Source organism: Saimiri boliviensis, chromosome 2 (assembly GCF_048565385.1).
Source record: "Saimiri boliviensis isolate mSaiBol1 chromosome 2, mSaiBol1.pri, whole genome shotgun sequence".
Classification (NCBI taxonomy): Eukaryota; Metazoa; Chordata; class Mammalia; order Primates; family Cebidae; genus Saimiri; species Saimiri boliviensis.
The window spans coordinates 188749598-188769260 of record NC_133450.1 but is presented as its reverse complement, the minus strand read 5'-3'; the positions used below and the strand labels follow the sequence as shown (position 1 = coordinate 188769260).

Sequence of the window (19663 nt, the reverse complement as noted above, 5' to 3'; positions counted from 1 at the left end):
CACTAAAATAAACTGGCTCTATCAAGATGATATTAATAATAAACTGAATACTTTCAAACCACAACATAAATTACTGCTTTGGTAAAATGAAGACTTAATCCTACTTTACTTAAATTTCGGATTTTTATAGACTGCTTCCTAAAAGAGGGCGTGAATACATATAATTTGCTATCTTTTTTTTTTTTTTTTTTTTTTTTGAGACAGAGTTTCACTTTTGCTGCCCAGGCTGGAGTACAATGGCGTGATCTCGGCTCGCCAAACCTCTGCCTCCTGGGTTCAAGCGATCCTCCTGTCTCAGCCTCCTGAGTAGCTGGGAATATGGGTATCCGCCACCACGCCTGGCTAACTTTGTACTTTTTACTGGAGATGGGGTTTCTCCATGTTGGCCAGGTTGGTCTCGAACTCCCGACCTCAGGTGATCCGCCTGCCTCGGCCTCCCAAAGTGATGGGACCACAGGCGTTAATTTGCTATCTTAAAAAAGGTATTCTTTCTACTACTCTTCTGATAAATTTATAGTTTTTAATAAAGTATGCAGAGCTGGTGAAACAAAGTTCATTTCCCAAAGAAAGTCCTTCAGTTCTACAAAAACTTAAAAGCATTAAAAAGTGTTAAGGATTCAAAGTTAAATAAATTTGTCGATCTTAGGACTGTGCTAATCAGGACCATTGGTGTATATATGAGGATAAAATGCTCAACACTGGCAAGAATATTGGACATTGGAAACACCACCTTATACTAATGAAGTATTTAATATGCCATGTAGCATCCCATATGTAGAGTCTTATTTCTACATCTCAGCCCTGTGAGGCTGCCAGGGGAGGTATTATTTCCAGATTTTACAAATGAAGAAATTGAGGAGATCAGGAATAAAATGACTTATCAAAGCTATACGGTACAAAGCTGCAGTCAGAACCCAGGTCTTCTCATTCCCAATTTTGTGGTTTTTCTCCTACATTCTGGAAGTATTGGGGAACTACCTAGAAAGCCAACTAACACCACAGTAGTTTCTATTGAAAATGCATTCAGGTTCCAAAATATTTACATAAGTGACCATTTTTAGTACATTATTCATTACTATGGTAACTGCTTAGCTTCTCTATTGTGTGTGTGTGCGGTGTGCGTGTGTGGTTGAACTAGTTTCCCTAATTTTATTTAACATTTTTCAGTGCAATGGTATTATCGGTTTTTTTAAATACCAATATCAGTGCTTGAAATACTTAAGTATCTCCAACCAGAAAAATTTCAGAACAAAAGGATTAAAATATGCCTAATAAACAGCCATATGTAATATAAACTTCTCAGTATACTACACAAGTTAAAGGCAATGAATGCTAGTGGATAAGTTCTATCTTATTCCACTTTAAAACAGAACACAAATGAGATCTCAGAACATTCTCCTCGGAAACACCCTCTTGCCCAATAGCTCAGCATTTTCATTCCCCCAAACCATCCAGATTTGCTCATTATGAGAGTCTCAGCACAAAAACTAAACATGACCCAGTCCCCAAATGATGAGCACACTACCATCTTCTCCCCCCAGCTCTGGGCCCACACCTCTTGGAACATGTTTTTACTACAGCACTGAGTCCAGTGTGTCAGAACAAGATCCCAGCCTGTTTGCACGGTCAGCCTAAGAGTTCCTCAAGGACGTAGGCTGTGTCTCATTCATCCTTTTACCTCTAAAGTCCTCCCCTTCCACCAAACAAAAATATATTCGTTAGAGGTTTGAATGAATGCTCAGAGAGAATCCAAGAGAATAAGTACTTTATATCTGCTAATAGCTTATTTTTCTTTCCCTTCCTTAACAAAATATATTGTCCACACCAGTGACACATTAACCATTTTAAAGCATACTGGGTATATTAAATAAGACCTTCTTAGCCAGGTCCTGAGGTCCTTCCGGTCTATCTCCCTAGCTTATCATTCACTATTTTCCTGACACACGCCGGACTCAAAGTTCCAATTATCTTCCTATGCATTCAAATTTTTTTTTTTTTGAGACGGAGTTTCGCTCTTGTTACCCAGGCTGGAGTGCAATGGCGCGATCTCGGCTCACCGCAACCTCCGCCTCCTGGGCTCAGGCAATTCCCCTGCCTCAGGCTCCTGAGTAGCTGGGATTACAGGCACGTGCCACCATGCCCAGCTAATTTTTTGTATTTTTAGTAGAGACGGGGTTTCACCATGTTGACCAGGATGGTCTCGATCTCTCGACCTCGTGATCCACCCGCCTCGGCCTCCCAAAGTGCTGGGATTACAGGCTTGAGCCACCGCACCCGGCGCATTCAAATATTTCATGAGGGCCTACAAAGTATCCATGAACCAGGGACACAACTAAGCTCAAGACCCCTCCTTAAGGCAGCTAGCTCTCAGCTCTCCATCTGTGCCCCCTGCTTCCTCACCTCCATGCTGTCCCTGTGCTAATCCCTCCACTTGCTCTTGAATATTTGAATGATAGCTCTTTGCTCCCTGAAGGTATTGGCTCTATTTACCCACTGCACAGTAACACGCAGATTTCAGCTGCTCAAAAAACATACAATTGGCCGGGCGCGGTGGCTCAAGCCTGTAATCCCAGCACTTTGGGAGGCCGAGGCGGGTGCATCACGAGGTCAAGAGATCGAGACCATCCTGGTCAACATGGTGAAACCCCGTCTCTACTAAAAATACAAAAAATTAGCTGGGCATGGTGGCGCGTGCCTGTAATCCCAGCTACTCAGGAGGCTGAGGCAGGAGAATTGCCTGAACCCAGGAGGCGGAGGTTGCGGTGAGCCGAGATCGCGCCATTGCACTCCAGCCTGGGTAACAAGAGCGAAACTCCGTCTCAAAAACAAAAAAAAAACAAAAAAAAAACAAAAAAAAAAACATACAATTAACTAAGTGAATACTCAAATAAAAAATACTAATCGATTCATTCAGTACCTTTTTAAAAAAGCAGTCCATTAGCAGTCAGCTTCTGAAATCTCTATGAAAGGATTCCAGCCTGCTTACCTTTAGTCTTCTGGGCCCGTCTCTGACACAGCCCTTCCTTTTGCTCCTGGTGAGCACAGTGATCACCTTATCCAATCCCCTTTCAAGGCTCCCAAACACTTTGGTTCCCTTTCTTTTTGGAGTCTCTTCCATATGTGCTTGGTTGAGATCCAGTTCCACTGAATGGCACCTGAAACAAAACATAAAACAAGGCACAAGTAGAGCTGGGCCTCTGGCCTGTGGGGCCCACAAGGGAGGACTTCCGTCCCTTCACACACATTAGGGTGCCTCACTCAGGTATGCCAGGGCCTGATCACCTCACTCCTCCTCAGGGAGCACCAAAGCCATCTCCCACTGGACAGGAGCTGTCACCCTTCCCCCAGGCAACTGGCACTCAGCAAAACTGTTTATCCCCTGTATTTCCTTTTTAAAAACTGTCATATATACAGAAAAGTTCAAAGAAGGGTACAATGAATACCGAAATATCCTTCTAGATTCAACAACTGTTCATATTGTGCCACATTTGCTTTCTGTATGTATATAGATAATACATTAATGTATATATGTATATGTGTATACGTATATAGATATATATTCTGATGTATATTCATCAGTGCATATATCTACATACAGTGCAGTGGTACGATCTCAGCTCACTGCAACCTTCACCTCCAGGTTCTCTTATTAGCAAATAAGTAAATTTAATGTATGTAGTACTACATACATTAAATTTATATTTATATATGCGTATATATATATATATATACACACACACACACACATATATATGTATATATCTATACATATTCCTACTCTCCAAAAGAATCTAGGTGATGATTTACCTTAATCAGGTCTATTACTATATTTTTTTAAACCTTGTTACATATACTAAAGATTAGAGTCTAAAAAAAACCGAACACTTACCGCCTCTCAGGGCTAATGACACCTGCCATTAATTTGTCTGTTCCTGTTAAATTTACTGGCGTTTTAATTGGAGTTTCTTTCAGGCACTGGTCTCTAGCTATTAGAAACAGAACAAACAAAATCCATATGTAGCACATACTATGGTTTTGAAATTTCTATTATTAATAATAATGCATGCATCAAACTACTCATTGACTCAGAAATATAATCACTTGACCTGTAATGTCAAATGCTCTAATTCCTTCAAGAAATGTTTCCCTATGATTTATAATAAAAACAAAACCATTCTGCCTTGTATGTGTGGCTCTTATTTTTCTTCACTGCAAATTGAGGCCATGTTTTTAATTTTATTACAAATATCGTACGATAAACCTAAATAGATCACATAAATACAAATCTCATAACTACTCATTGTTTTTTCTATAAATAAAAGTCAATCTGTATTTTTATAAAGGCCCAATTTATGCTTTTAATTGATCTAGTATTAAAAAGTGTTAATTCAGGCCGGGCGCGGTGGCTCAAGCTTGTAATCCCAGCACTTTGGGAGGCCGAGGCGGGTGGATCACAAGGTCAAGAGATCGAGACCATCCTGGTCAACATGGTGAAACCCCGTCTCTACTATAAATACAAAAAATTAGCTGGGCATGGTGGCACGTGCCTGTAATCCCAGCTACTCAGGAGGCTGAGGCAGGAGAATTGCCTGAACCCAGGAGGCCGAGGTTGCGGTGAGCCGAGATCGCGCCATTGCACTCCAGCCTGGGTAACCAGAGCGAAACTCTGTCTCAAAAAAAAAAAAAAAGTGTTAATTCAATTCATAGCCCAATTCAACTCTTGTGAGGCAAAAAGAACAGACCCCTGTGAAAGCTTAAGTTATTAAAGAGATGTAAGCTTTGGCCGAGTGTGGTGGCTCACACCTGTAATCCCTACACTTTGGGAGGCAGAGGCGGGTGGATCACAAGGTCAGCAGTTCAAGACCAGCCTGGCCAACATAGTGAAACCCCATCTCTACTAAAGATACAAAAACTTAACCAGGCATGGTGGTGCACACCTGTAATCCCAACTACTCAGGAGGCTGAGGCAAGAGAATCACTTGAGCCCAGGAGGCGGAGGTTGCAGTGAACCAAGATCACGCCATTGCACTCTAGCCTGGGTGACAGGGCAAGACTCCATCTCAAAAAAAAAAAAGAGATGTAAGCTTTGATTATTTTTTATATTCTCTGCTCCAGAATTTTGCATTTCATTCTAAGTAGGGTATTTGCATTTCCAGATAGTTTGTGACAAATTTGCATTAACAAATCTGGTTACACTGATTAGCTCATGATCTAAAAGTTTTACCCTTTAGAGATAATATTCACATTATAGTAACAAAGATATAACATCAATATTTTAAAAAGAGATTAGGAGCTTAGTTTTATTTATGACTATTTGGCTATATTCTCACTTTCCACAAGAATAAAAAAAATAAGAGCAATGAGAAACATCTATAAAAACAGTTTTCATCTTTGTATACAGACAGTATCTATCACTATATAGAACTGCCCTTCAGCAAACTGCCAATGCCTGCATTGTACAGGAGTGATAAAAATGAAATTCACACTTATGTCAAAAAATAACTCACAATGAAAGTAAAATGCAGGGCCAGGCACAGTGGCTCATCCCTGTAATTCCAGAACTTTGGGAGACTGAGGCGGATGGATCACCTGAGGTCAAGAGTTCAAGACCCACCCTGGCCAACATGTTGAAATCCCATCTCTACTAAAAATACAAAAATTTAGCCAGGCATGGTGGTGCATGCTTGTAATCCCAGCTACTCAGGAGGCTGAGGCAAGAGAATCGCTTGAACCCAGGAGGCAGAGGTTGCAGTGAGCCAAGATCATGCCACTGCAATCCAGCCTGGCTAACAAAAGCAAAACTCTGCCCCCCCGAAAAAAAGGAAAGGAAAGGGCAAAAAAAAAAAAGAAAGTAAAATGTAAAGTGCCAATGGAAGCTAGCAATTACGGCTTTAGCCACTTACTTCCTTAAGTGGCTCCTATGCTTAAAAAAAACAACCAATAATAGCTTTGACCAACACAATCTTTCTCATAGTGACAACGTATGTCAACTGATGATATTTCAAGATTGTAAAATAAATTCCAAACTACCCACATTGCAAAACCTTCAGAGTTACACAAAAAGTTAAGAAATGTCAATAATGAAAGTGACTATGGCATTAAAAGTTTTTTTTTAAATAAAAAAGCCCTGGGCCAGGCATGGTGGCTCACAGCTGTAACCCCAGGACTTCAGGAGGCTGAGGCAGAGGCAGGCGGATCACCTGAAGTCAGGAATTCGAGACCAGCCTGACCAATATGGTGAAACCCCATCTCTACTAAAAATAAGAAAATTGGTTGGGTGCTGTGGCTCACACCTGTAATCCTAGCACTTTGGGAGGCTGAGGTGGGTGGATCACCTGAGGTCAGGAGTTCAAGACCAGCCTGGCCATCATGGTGAAACCCCATTTTTTTTTTAAAAAAAAAAAAGGTAAAAAAATATATATATATGAAAATTAGCCGGGCACAGTGGCAGGAGCCTGTAATCCCAGCTACTTGGGAGGCTGAGGCAGGACGACTGCTTGAACCCGGGAGGCGGAGGTTGCAGTGAGTAAAGATCGTGCCATTGCACTCCAGCCTAGGTGACAGAGCAAGACTCCATCTCAAAAACATTTAAAAAAAAAAAAAAAAAAAAAAGGTCCGGGTGCGGTGGCTCAAGCCTGTAATCCCAGCACTTTGGGAGGCCGAGGCGGGTGGATCACGAGGTCGAGAGATCGAGACCATCCTGGTCAACGTGGTGAAACCCCGTCTCTACTAAAAATACAAAAAATTAGCTGGGCATGGTGGCGCGTGCCTGTAGTCCCAGCTACTCAGGAGGCTGAGGCAGGAGAATTGCTTGAACCCAGGAGGTGGAGGTTGCGGTGAGCCGAGATCGTGCCATTGCACTCCAGCCTGGGTAACAAGAGCAACACTCTGTCTCAAAAAAAAAAGAAAAAAGAAAACAAGAAAAGAAAGGCCTTGAATGAGCTAAGGTGAGCTAAGGTCCATTTTATCTCCCTGCCCAATCCTATGATTCACAAAGGGTGTTGTGTTTACAGTAAGAGAAATAACAGAAGAGAAAGAGACCCCTTCACTGGGAAAGAATGCAATAGCAGCAACCATTGTCTGGTAGAGGCTATCTCACTGAATCCTCATAACAACCACAGCCACCACCCCCACACACAATATCACACACACACACACACACACACACACACACATCATCATCATCAGGACACCAAACTGGCCTCACATTTTGGGGGAAACTGCTATTTGAGTTGATGAAATGGAGAATGTCATAAACATAAAAATGGGACTTCTAGCAAATATTTGACAAAAGTCTTCCGTAATAGCTTTACAGATAAGAAGTTAATCCTTCAAACTGGCCATGAGTTCCATTAGTAAACTAGCAGCACAATGGTAGAATGTGGTTTTGCAGCAGTTCACATGGCAATGCTCCAGAGTTTAGGACTGTCAGAACCTTAACAATAGAGAAGGTCACAACTGCTGGGGTAAAAAAAGACTAATAAAGTTTAGGTAACTTTTTTTTAAGTGACATAAACAGGATCACTGTAAATAAAATTCCTTCAGGCTTTTAATTTATTCCTTCATTCCATAAATATGGCCCCTATTATTTACTAGGCATCAGGCACCTACTATGTACCAGACAGGTACGGCCCCTACTATAGACCATGCCATGCTGCAATAAACAAGGCAGACAATCTCTACTGTCATGACACTTACCACCCTATCCTAGTGAGACCCAACCCTAGAAAACTCAGTTTAGTTCCAGGCACTGTATTCTAAGAGGTAGATTGACCAAATAGAATGTGTCCAGATGAGGCCAGCAACCAAAACAGTGAAGTATCATAGAGGAAACCAAGGGAAATTAGGAAGTTGTATAACTGGACATAGATATCTGGAAGGACATCACAGATTCACACTATCTGCTGAGGATAGGCAGTAATACCATGGGGCAGAACAGGACCAGGCACACGAACTGGAGATCCAGATGAGTAAAGGCTGAACAGAGGCATCAGCTTGAGTCATAAGTCGGGGTAAATGGGCAAGCAAGGTCTAAACCTGGGTATATGACTTTGGGTAAATCACTTCACTTCACTCCTGAATTTCAGGTTTCTTAGCTGTGAAAAAGGGAGTTGGATTAAATGAGCTCTAACTTGCCTTTCAGCTTTGATATCCTAGATGCTATGATTCAACTCTATAAATGTGAAAAAGAGGAAACACTTGGTATCATTTGAGAAAGAAATTAAAATTGACAAATATGCTTTCAACTAATGCAAATAACATAGTATGATTTTAAAAAAAAAAAGCAGCTTGACTTCTAGAAATTCCTGAAAGCAATGCTAGTCATTTCTGACCTGCTGTATGTTTACTTAATGTGGTAAGAAAAATGAAACTTCTTACTGCTTAATTCACTTAGCAAATACCTTTTGAGGGTGTAGTGTAACAATTTGGCGTAGTGAGTATTTCTCTCTTATGCTGGTTCTTATTAACTGGAGTCTTTGGCTCAGGAAACATAATGCACTCTTCATTCTTTATAGCGGACTTAGGAGTATATACATTTTCTTTGTTCTTTAGTTTATTTGCAGATGCTCTGCATAAGACTGGAGTTAATGATTTAGATTCCATCCCATTTGAGTCTGTCCAATACTTGGTAAACTGGAAAAAAAAGTTACTAGATAAGCACACTGAAGAAGAAAAGTCAGTTTCTTTAAAACATTCCTTAATCATTTGCAAACTACCTTGTACTAATTTTATTAAAATGAAATATTACCAAAGGATATTATTGACAATATTAGGAAATTTGAAAATATAGTTTTAATACATGTAGATCACTTTAGTCTATTCTACTGACAGTAATTTTCAACACAATACAGGCTGAGTATTTACACATAGCCAGATCCTAGGCAATATTGTGAACAGCCACAAATCAATCACTAAGAAATGCTTTCCAGACCCAGATACTCACGGCTTGCCTCTAATATGTACCAAAAAATAAAAGTTTAGTCAGCAATTAGGGCAGAAAAAACATGTTAAACTACTCTAACAGAAATGTTGGATAAAAGATACTTCTTAATTCTTTAAAATTTAGGGTTGAGCTTGCAAAAGAGTAAGGAAAATCCTGAGAGGCCAAACTAAAAACATAAGAACAAATTCAAAGATGTAACCAAGGTTGAAACTTTCTGTTGCCCTAAGGGCATCTATCTTTTATCTCTGATAGCCTATAGCATGTGCTTTTACAGCCACAGAAGCCTTGGGCCTCTGCAAGGTGGTAAGTTAGATCCAAAGCTCCCATGTAAAGCCAGGAAGGGCTATAACTAAAATGAAAGGTTCAGTTAAATATAAATCTGCTCTTCAAAGGGAATACGCAAGAAAAAGTATCTCTCTTGGTTCTGAAGGAGGAGAAAAATGAAGTTTCTTTTAATAAATTTTATGTAACCAAGGGCCAGTCTGCAGATAAATTAAGGGTCCAAATTAATACAATCTGCAAGGTCCCAGAAACCCCAAGCCTAAATTTAACTTAAAGTAGTCCTAGGCTGGTTGTGCCCCAGGAACCTGGTAGAAGCAAGCACAACTCCTATCTGAAAGAAAAGCTTCAATCCAATCCAACTCAAGCCCTCAACCCTTAACTCAAGCCTCAAATAATTTCCATGGAGTTCAAAGAAAAATAAACCCATACAAAAAATTACAAAAGATACAAGTACTGTGAGCATAAAGATTTCAGATATTAAAATTATCAAATACAAGCCGGGCGCGGTGGCTCATGCCTGTAATCCCAGCACTCTGGGAGGCCAAGGCGGGTGGATCACGAGGTCAAGAGATCGAGACCATCCTAGTCAACATGGTGAAACCCCGTCTCTACTAAAAACACAAAAAATTAGCTGAGCATGGTGGCGCGTGCCTGTAATCCCAGCTACTCAGGAGGCTGAGGCAGGAGAATTGCCTGAACCCAGGAGGCGGAGGTTGTGGTGAGCCGAGATTGTGCCATTGCACTCCAGCCTGGGTAACAAGAGCGAAACTCTGTCTCAAAAATAAATAAATAAAAATAAAAATAAATAAAATTATCAAATACAGAACATAAATGTTCACATGTTTAAAACAGTGAAACAAAAACATGAGAAAAGAATAAAAGACTACCAAAACGGTTCAAATAGATTTGAAAAAGACTAAAATCTTCTAGAAATAAAAACATGATAAAAATGAAAAGTTCGGGCCGGGCGCGGTGGCTCAAGCCTGTAATCCCAGCACTTTGGGAGGCCGAGGTGGGTGGATCACGAGGTCAAGAGATCAAGACCATCCTGGTCAACATGGTGAAACCCCGTCTCTACTAAAAATACAAAAAGTTAGCTGGGCATGGTGGTGCGTGCCTGTAATCCCAGCTACTCAGGAGGCTGAGGCAGGAGAATTGCCTGAACCCAGGAGGCCGAGGTTGCAGTGAGCCGAGATCGCGCCATTGCACTCCAGCCTGGGTAACAAGAGCGAAACTCCGTCTCAAAAAAAAAAAAATGAAAAGTTCAATGCACATGTCAAATAACAGATTAAAAGAAATAGAGACTTTTTGAATAAAAATATAAATCTGAAATTACTCTGAATGTAGTCAAGAGAGAAAAAGATGTAAGATATATGAAAGATGGTTTAAGGAAACCGAAAATGAAATAAAATGGGTCTAACATACGCCTATTCTAAGTTCCAGATAGATAATATGGACACAGCAAAAGCAGCAATTCTCTCTCCTTCTTTTCCCAAAGGAAAAGAAATCAGTACATCAAAAATACACCTGCACTTGAATATTCATCTCAATACTATTCACAATAGCAAAGACATGATACCAACCCAAGTGTCCATCAATGGATGACTGGATAAAGGAAATGAGACATACTGTTCAGCCATAAAAAAGAATGAAATCCTATCTTTTGCGGCAACATGAATGGAAGTGGAGGTTATTTTAAGTGAAACATGCCAGACACAGAATGACAAATGTTGCGTGTTCTCACTCATAAATGGGTGCTAAAAAAGGTGTACACATGGATGTAGGGAGTGGAATGGTAGAAAATGTAGACTTAAAAGGGTGAGGAGATGGGAGGGGGTGGGTGATGAGAAATTACTTAAGGGGTACAATGTATGTTTTTCAGGTGACACCCTAAAACCTCTCACTTGACCACTATGTATGTAAGAAAAGTGTGCCCTATAAATTTATATAAATATTGTTTTTTAAAAAAAACAAACAAAAGCAGGACGGACATGCTGGCTCACGCCTGTAATCCCAGCACTTTGGGATTACCTTAGGTCAGGAGTTCAAGACCAGCCTGGCCAACACAGTGAAACCCCGTCTCCACTAATAATACAAAAATTAGCTGGGAATAGTGGCGGGTGCCTGTAATCCCAGCTACTCAGGAGGCTAAGTCAGGAGAATCGGTTGAACCCGCGAGGCAGAGGTTGCTGTGAACCAAGATTGCACCACTGCATTCCAGCCTGGGCAACAAGAGTGAAACTCTGTCTCAAAAAAAAAAAAAAAAAAAGGAGAGAAAAAGAAAAAGCAGTAATTATTCAAGAAATTTTCCAAAATTGATTAAAAATATAAATCCTCATACATAGGAAGCATGATGAATCATAACCAGGATACATAAAAGAAATCCAGAACTCTACTAACCATATTACACAACTCTAGAGGACACTATCCACAGACAGCACACAGATGGTGTGTTCCCTCGGGCTGTGCAACGCAGTAGCCCTAATACTGAAACTTGCAGAACACCAAAAACAAAGAGAAGGTCCTACAAGGAGCCAGAGAGAAAAGACAGATTAACTAAAAAGGCACTAGATGTAACCCTAGCACTTTGAGAGGCCAACACAAGCGATCACTTGAGGTCAGAAGTTTGAGACCAGCCTGGTCGCCGCGGTGAAACCCCATCTCTACTAAAAATGCAAAAATGAGCCAGGCATGATGGCAGGTGCCTGTAATCCCAGCTGCTTGGGAGGCTGAGGCAGGAGAATTGATTCAAGCTGGGAGTCAGAGGTTGCAGTGAGCCAAGATCACGCCACCACACTCTAGCCAGGGTGACGGAGCAAGACTCCATTCCCCCCCTCCAAAAAAAGGATACAGATTCACTTTACATTTGGTTAAATATGTTGAAAATTTAGAGTAAATAGCCGGGCGCGGTGGCTCAAGCCTGTAATCCCAGCACTTTGGGAGGCTGAGGCGGGTGGATCACGAGGTCAAGAGATCGAGACCATCCTGGTCAACATGGTGAAACCCCGTTTCTACTAAAGACACAAAAAAATTAGCTGGGCATGGTGGCACGTGCCTGTAATCCCAGCTACTCAGGAGGCTGAGGCAGGAGAATTGCTTGAACCCAGGAGGCGGAGGTTGCGGTGAGCCGAGATCGTGCCATTGCACTCCGGCCTGGGTAACAAGAGTGAAACTCCGTCTCAAAAAAAAAAGAAAATTTAGAGTAAATATTAAAAGAATAGAAACCAATAAAATGTGGGGGAAATTAACATAAAAAAACACAAGAAATAAGTGGGAAATACAGAAAAAGGCAAACAGAAAACATAAAAACTGACAGATACATAATAAATATAAATTGGGTAAGCTCTCAATTCAAAAGATAAAGATTTTCAGTTTGCATACCAAATCTAGCTGTTATTTTTAAAGAGACAAACCTAAATGTAAGGTATGAAAGGTTTCATTGTCTTATCTGTAACAATACCACATATCTTAATTTCTTTAATTTTATAACAGTTCTTGTATCAGGTTGAGCAGTTTCCTCCCATCTTCTTATTGTTTAGGAGTAATTTAGTTATTCTTGCCCCTTTGTATTTCCACATACATTTTATTTTAGTTTAGTTTTTTTTTTTCCCACCTGCAATTGTCTTGATCAAGTTAAAATCCACATACATTTTAGAATCATTTTGCACTATTTTATATCCACTGAAAAGTTGAGATTACATTTAAAATTCATTTTGGGAAAAACTGCAATCTATACTTTCAAATCTCCCTATCCATAAACAAAGTATACCTCTGTACTTTCAGAACTCTGCCTATTAGCCGAGGATAACAGCATTTACTCATAGAAAATAGCTAAGTAGAAACAGTGAGCTTTGAGGTGTTTTAATTTGCCCTATTCCCATTCTCCTTTCTCCAGCTCTGTGATAGTCTTAGAAACTCACAGCCCAAATCACGATGACAACCAGCAACCTAGGAGCCTCTGGAGGGGGAAGAACAAGTTAGAGCTCCTTCAGAGCTTTATGCTCAGAAACCTGTCATTATTTACCCTGGCTAGTACTTCCCTAGAAGACCCTACTATGAAAGCTGTCTTTATTTGACCTTACTCAGAGCCTGCCCAGTGGGAACAGCCTTTTCCCAGCAGCATCGGTTAAAAAGATTTAGAGGTGCCAGGCAGTGGCTCACACCTGCAATCCCAGCACTTTGGGAGGCCAAGGCAAGTGGATCTCTTGAGTCCAGGAATTTGCGACTGGCCTGGGCAAAACATAGAGACCCTGTCTCTACAAAAGAATTTTGTAAAAATTACCTGGGCATGGTGGCACACACTTATAGTCCCAGCTACTCAGGAGGCTGAGGCAAGAAAACTGCTCGAGCCCAGGAGGTCGAGGCTGCAGTGAGCCATGATCACACCCCACTGGACTCCAGCCTGGTTGACAGAGTGAGACTCTATCTCAAAAAAAAAAGACAATTGTCACACATTGTGGCTGCCAAAACAGTGGGTAATAGCTGGTGACAACAAACTAACAAAAAGGCTGAAAAGAAAACATTGGAAAATAAGATGTCCACAGTGACCTGGAAAAACTGCAAAATATACCAGGGAATCTGCAAGCCCAATGTACGTGTATAGGATGTGCTCATACCTACGGCTGTGCATTTGCTCAGGAAAGACTTTAGAAGGGGCTTGGCATGGTGGCTCATACCTGTAATCCCAGCACCTTAGGAGGCCAAGGCAGGTGGATCACCTGGCGTTAGGAGTTCAAGACCAGCCTGATCAACATGGTGAAACCCCATTGCTACTAAAAATACAAAATCAGACAGGCATGATGGCACATGCCTGTAATCCCAGCTATTTGGGCAGCTGAGGCAGGAGAACTGCTTGAATCCAGGAGGCGAAGGTTGCAGTAAGCTGAGATTACGCCATTGCATTCCAGCCTGAACAACAAGAGTGAAACTCCGTCTCAAATTTAAAAAAAAAAAAAAAAAAAAACCTTAGAAGGATCTAAGATCTCACTGCAAGCTGACCTTGAGGTCTACGCAAATAGGAAGTGAAAGCTAAGGCAGAGTTATCAACTGCCTGGCTGAAAGCTGAAGGCATATTCCAGATTTACACAGAGCCCACACAAAGACTGAGAGACATGTTGATGCCAGGATCTAAGGAAATCTTGACAACCATTAGCTGATCACTACACTAATAGAGCAGAGAAAAGGTACAGTAAAAATATGGTATTATATAATCTCATGGACCACCATCATAAATGCAGCTCAACACTGACCTAAACAATTTTACAGAATTAGTTCAGAAAAGTCACTAAACAACAACAAACAGCAATGATACCAAATCCTGAAGAGGGAATAAATCTGATTACCAGAGCTGCCACATTATATTATTTAAAATGTCTAGTTTTCAACAATTACAAGACATATACATGCAAAGAAATGAAAAAGTATGGCCGGGCACAGTAGCTCACGCCTGTATTCCTAGCACTTTGGGAGGCTGAGGTGGGTGGATCACCTGAGGTCAGGAGTTCAAGACCAGCCTGGCCAACATGGTGAAACCCCATCTCTACAAAAATCCCAAAAAAAAAAAAAAAAAAAAAAATTAGCCAGACATGATGGCGGGTGCCTGGAATCCCAGCTACACAGGAAGCAGAGGCAGGAGAATCTCTTGAACAGGAGGCAGAGGTTGCAGTAAGCCAAGATTGTACCCTTGCACTCCAACCTAGACAACAGAGCAAGACACTGACTCAAAAAAAAATTATGGCCCATATACAGGGAAAAAAAAAAGTCAATAGAAATTGTCCTTGAAGAAGTCCAGACATGGGACTTAGCAGGCAAAGACTGAAAATCAGTTTTTAAATATGATAAAATAACAACAGGAATGTCTAAAAAACTAAGGGAAAGTATAAAAGCAGTGTCACAACAAATACAGAGTATAAATAAATATAAAACTACTTAAAAGAACCAAACAAATTCTGGAGTTAAAGAGTATAATAACCGTAACAAGGCCGGGCGCGGTGGCTCAAGCCTGTAATCCCAGCACTTTGGGAGACCAAGGCGGGTGGATCACGAGGTCGAGAGATCGAGACCATCCTGGTCAACATGGTGAAACCCCGTCTCGACTAAAAATACAAAAAATTAGCTGGGCATAGTGGCGCGTGCCTGTAATCCCAGCTACTCAGGAGGCTGAGGCAGGAGAATTGCCTGAACCCAGGAGGCGGAGGTTGCGGTGAGCCGAGATTGCGCCATTGCACTCCAGCCTGGGTAACAAGAGTGAAACACCGTCTCAAAAAAAAAAAAAACAAAAAAAAAAAAACCGTAACAAAAAATTCACTAGAGGGATTAAACAGCACTTTCAGTAAGCAGAAGAAAGAAACTTGGAAACAGGTTAACTGAAATTAGTCTGAGAAACAGAATGAATAGATAAAAGAAAAATGAACAGGGCCTCAGAGTACTGTAGGGCACCATCAAGTGTGCCAATATACATGGAAGGGGAGTCCCAGAAAATAGAACAAAGAGAGTGGGGCAAATAAAATATTTGAAAACTTCCCAAATTTGATTTAAAAAATTCATCTATACTAATTTTCATTAATCCAAAAAGCTCAACAAACTTAAAGTACAATAAAAATTATGAAAAGGAAAGAAAAACAGATAATTGCCACCAAGAGTTGGGAGGGGAAGTTGACCACAAGGGGAATGAGGGAATTCTGAGTAGTAATAGAACTGTTTTATATCTTAATTTGGTGGTTGTTATACAACTGTATGCGTTTGTCAAAACACACAGAATTACACACACAAAAAAGGTGACTTTCACTATTTAACTACATGTAAAGTATATCCCTTATTATATCTCATTTTAAACAAAAAAGAAGGCTGAGCACGGTGGCTCATGTCTGTAATCCCAGCATTTTGGGAGGCTGAGGTGAGTGGATCACCTGAAGTCAGGAGTTCGAGACCAGCCTGTCCAACACGGTAAAACCCCATCTCTACTAAAAATATAAAAATTAGCCAGGTACCTGTAATCCCAGCTACTTGGAAGGCACGAAACTCACTTGAAACTGGGAGGCAGAGGTTGCAGTGAGCTGAGATTGTGCCACTGTACTCCAGCCTGGCCAACAGAGCAAGACTAGGTCTCAAAAAATAATAATAAACAGGAAATAAAGGAGCAGTGAAGTGCTCTAAAATAGAGACTTGGCTTTCTTCAACTCGGATATAATTGACTTCCCTTTCATTCCTAATCCAATTATCTCATTAACATTTTCAGTGGCTTAAGAATTCATTAAATTTGCAAGCACACCTTGGTTTCACATTAGTCTGGTTGTTTTTATAATTGAAACAATATATTCTGCTTTAAATAGTAATAAAAATTACTAACCTGTGATGTTTGGGGAGTAGCAACACTTGTTGATAAATTATCTTCACAAGAATCATAGTCTGTTAATCCAGCCACATAATTTCCATCACTTGTGTTCACATCTTCCAGGCTCCAATTCTTTGACTTTTCAATGAAAAGACAGAAGAACTTAAAGACAACAGTACTATGATTCAATATTTAAAATACAGTCATGCATCATTTAACAACACAAGACACATTCTGAGAAACACATTATTAGGTAATTTTATCATTGTGTGAACATCATAAAAGGTACTTACACCAACTGAGATGTCAGAGCCTACTGCACACCTAGGCTACACCTAGGACCTACTGCTCCTACACTACAAACCTGTGTAGCATGTTACTCTACTAAATACTATAGGTCAATTTAACACAACAGTTAAGTATTTACGTATCTAAACAAATCCAAACATAGAAAAAGGCCAGGCACGGTGGTTCATGCCTATAATCCCTGCACTTTGGAAGCCCAGGGGTGGGCAGATCACTTAAGCTCAGCCATTGGAGACCAGCCTGGGCAATATGGCAATATGGTGAAACCCCGTCTCTACAAAAAAAATACAAAAATTAGCCAGGCATGGGCCTGTAGTCCCAGGTTCTTAGGAGGCTGAGGTGGGAGGATCGCTTGAGTCCTCGAGGTGGAGGTTGCAATGAGCCGAGACTGTGCCACTGCATTCCAGACTGGGTAATACAAAGAGACTGTATTCCAAAAAAATTTAAAAAATAAAAAAAAAGAAAGAAAAGGTACAGAAAAAACATGGTATTATAATTTTATGGAACCACCATCATATATGCATTTCAACGTTGCCTTTATGCAGCACACAACTGTATTCCAGGCACAGAGTAAGGCCCTGGAAACAAAAATGAATAGGAGACAATATATTGAAGAAGCTGACCATCCAGTACAGAAAAAGGAAGTCAGAAAATTTCAGTTCAAATTATCAGAAAGGAAAATCTCCAACTCTCAAATAATGTCTTGCAATATTCTTATGTTACATGGCATACTACTTTTTGTTATCATGTGATCACCATACCAGACAACTCTATTGCAAATTTACAAATAAAAACATTTGACAAAGTAGAAGACGGAGGGGAAACAACTTCCAAATATAGGTTTCTTCTTTGTAAGAACCTACAGGGTAGTTAATAATCTCCAGCAGGAAGAAAATTAGCCTTATGAAGGATCTCCCAGGGATAGGACATCTGGGGTCTTGTGCTAACAACGCCACCAAAATAACTGTGTTCTTTCATTCTTCCCCCTCCATAAACTAAGGGTATACTAATTATACCCTGAAGACTGTGGGTGTACTTGGACTTTTTACTTCTCCTCTCTCCCTTTTCCCTTAATATCTTGTTAATACAGCCAGGCAATTTTACTTAAATTTCTTATATCTCATCCTTTTTTTCCCAAAGTCTCACTGCCACTATCCTAGATCAAGGACAAATCTTCTCATACCTAGACTATTCAGACAGACAATACAGTTTCTACCACTAATCTTTCCAACTTCTCAACCTAGGATGACGGAGTTCTCCAGGATTACCAATAACCACCAATTAGAACTGGCTGCATGGAGAGGTAGGCTGAGAAAAATCCTAAAGCTAAGTCTAGGCTTGGTGGAGAGAAGTACAGTGCTGTACGAATGACAGCTGTCACGGATACTGCAGTAGGGACTGATAGCACACATATCACCCCTGAGTGAACAATTCTATATACCACTGGATGAATTTTTCGAAATCATGTTCATGTCTCTCTCTCTTGCGCAAAAATCAATGGCTCCTCAGTAACTACTGAACAAAGTTTAGGCTGGTCCGAAGGTAGCGAGTTATCTCAATTGATTGTTCACAGTCAGTTACAGATCAAACTCTTGTCCTACTCTTCCCCCCTTCTCACTGCTGCACTTGACTAGTCTTAAAAAAATAAAAAATAGGCCGGGCGCGGTGGCTCAAGCCTGTAATCCCAGCACTTTGGGAGGCCGAGGCGGGTGGATCACAAGGTCAAGAGATCGAGACCATCCTGGTCAACATGGTGAAACCCCGTCTCTACTAAAAATACAAAAAAGTAGCTGGGCATGGTGGCGTGTGCCTGTAATCCCAGCTACTCGGGAGGCTGAGGCAGGAGAATTGCCTGAACCCAGGAGGCGGAGGTTGCGGTGAGCTGAGATCGTGCCATTGCACTCCAGCCTGGGTAACAAGAGCGAAACTCCGTCTCAAAAAAATAAATAAATAAAATAAAATAAAAAATAAAAAATAAAATAAAGATTTAAAAAATTTCAGGTTCTCAGGGCCGAGCGCGGTGGCTCAAGCCTGTAATCCCAGCACTTTGGGAGGCCGAGGCGGGTGGATCACGAGGTCGAGAGATCAAGACCATCCTGGTCAACATGGTGAAACCCCGTCTCTACTAAAAATACAAAAAATTAGCTGGGCATGGTGGCACTTGCCTGTAATCCCAGCTACTCGGGAGGCTGAGGCAGGAGAATTGCCTGAACCCAGGAGGCGGAGGTTGCGGTGAGCCGAGATCGTGCCATTGCACTCCAGCCTGGGTAACAAGAGCGAAACTCCATCTCAAAAAAAAAAAAAAAAAAAAAAAAAAAAATTTCAGGTTCTCTGTTATCTGGCTCTTGCCTACTCTTCCAGCTCATTTGCTTGCTCTCTCTCTTCCGGTACTTGAACTCTTCTTTTTTAACGCAACAAGTCCAGCCACTGTCAACAGAATACACCAAGCACAATTAGGTGCCCATGCTTTTGCTGATTCCACTTATCTTGCCCTGAATGTTGTACCACTTCTTTTCCATCCTTCTAACCTCGACTGTTGGTCCAGTTTGGATCCCATGGTGATAACTCCTGTCCTCTAAAGCTCCCCAGCACAACTCTGACCACTTCTCTGGCCCCCATCATCTACTATGATGCAGTATTATCTATGTATATATATGCCTTGCCTCAACTTGACTATTAGAGAACAAGTACCATACTTTACACAAACTGGTTTCCCAGCAGCCCAGCATGGGACCTGAAAATGCTAATGACACTGATAATGATGTGGTCTTCTGTGGTTCCTGGACCAGTCTGTATTA

At 41.0% G+C, this 19663-nt stretch overlaps 1 protein-coding gene across 2 annotated transcripts in view; it reads right to left on the bottom strand.

Annotated features, from left to right (window-relative positions):
* Positions 1 to 19663, bottom strand: part of MELK (maternal embryonic leucine zipper kinase) — a 93676-nt gene that overhangs the window by 4840 nt on the left and 69173 nt on the right. For both annotated transcript variants that reach the window (XM_039474913.2, XM_074395048.1), the window contains exons 13-16: positions 16575 to 16697; positions 8403 to 8634; positions 3890 to 3986; positions 2987 to 3155 (exon numbers count right to left, since the gene is read on the bottom strand). In XM_039474913.2, the coding sequence (XP_039330847.1) occupies positions 2987 to 3155; positions 3890 to 3986; positions 8403 to 8634; positions 16575 to 16697 (621 nt within the window). The remainder of the gene's footprint in view (positions 1 to 2986; positions 3156 to 3889; positions 3987 to 8402; positions 8635 to 16574; positions 16698 to 19663) is intronic.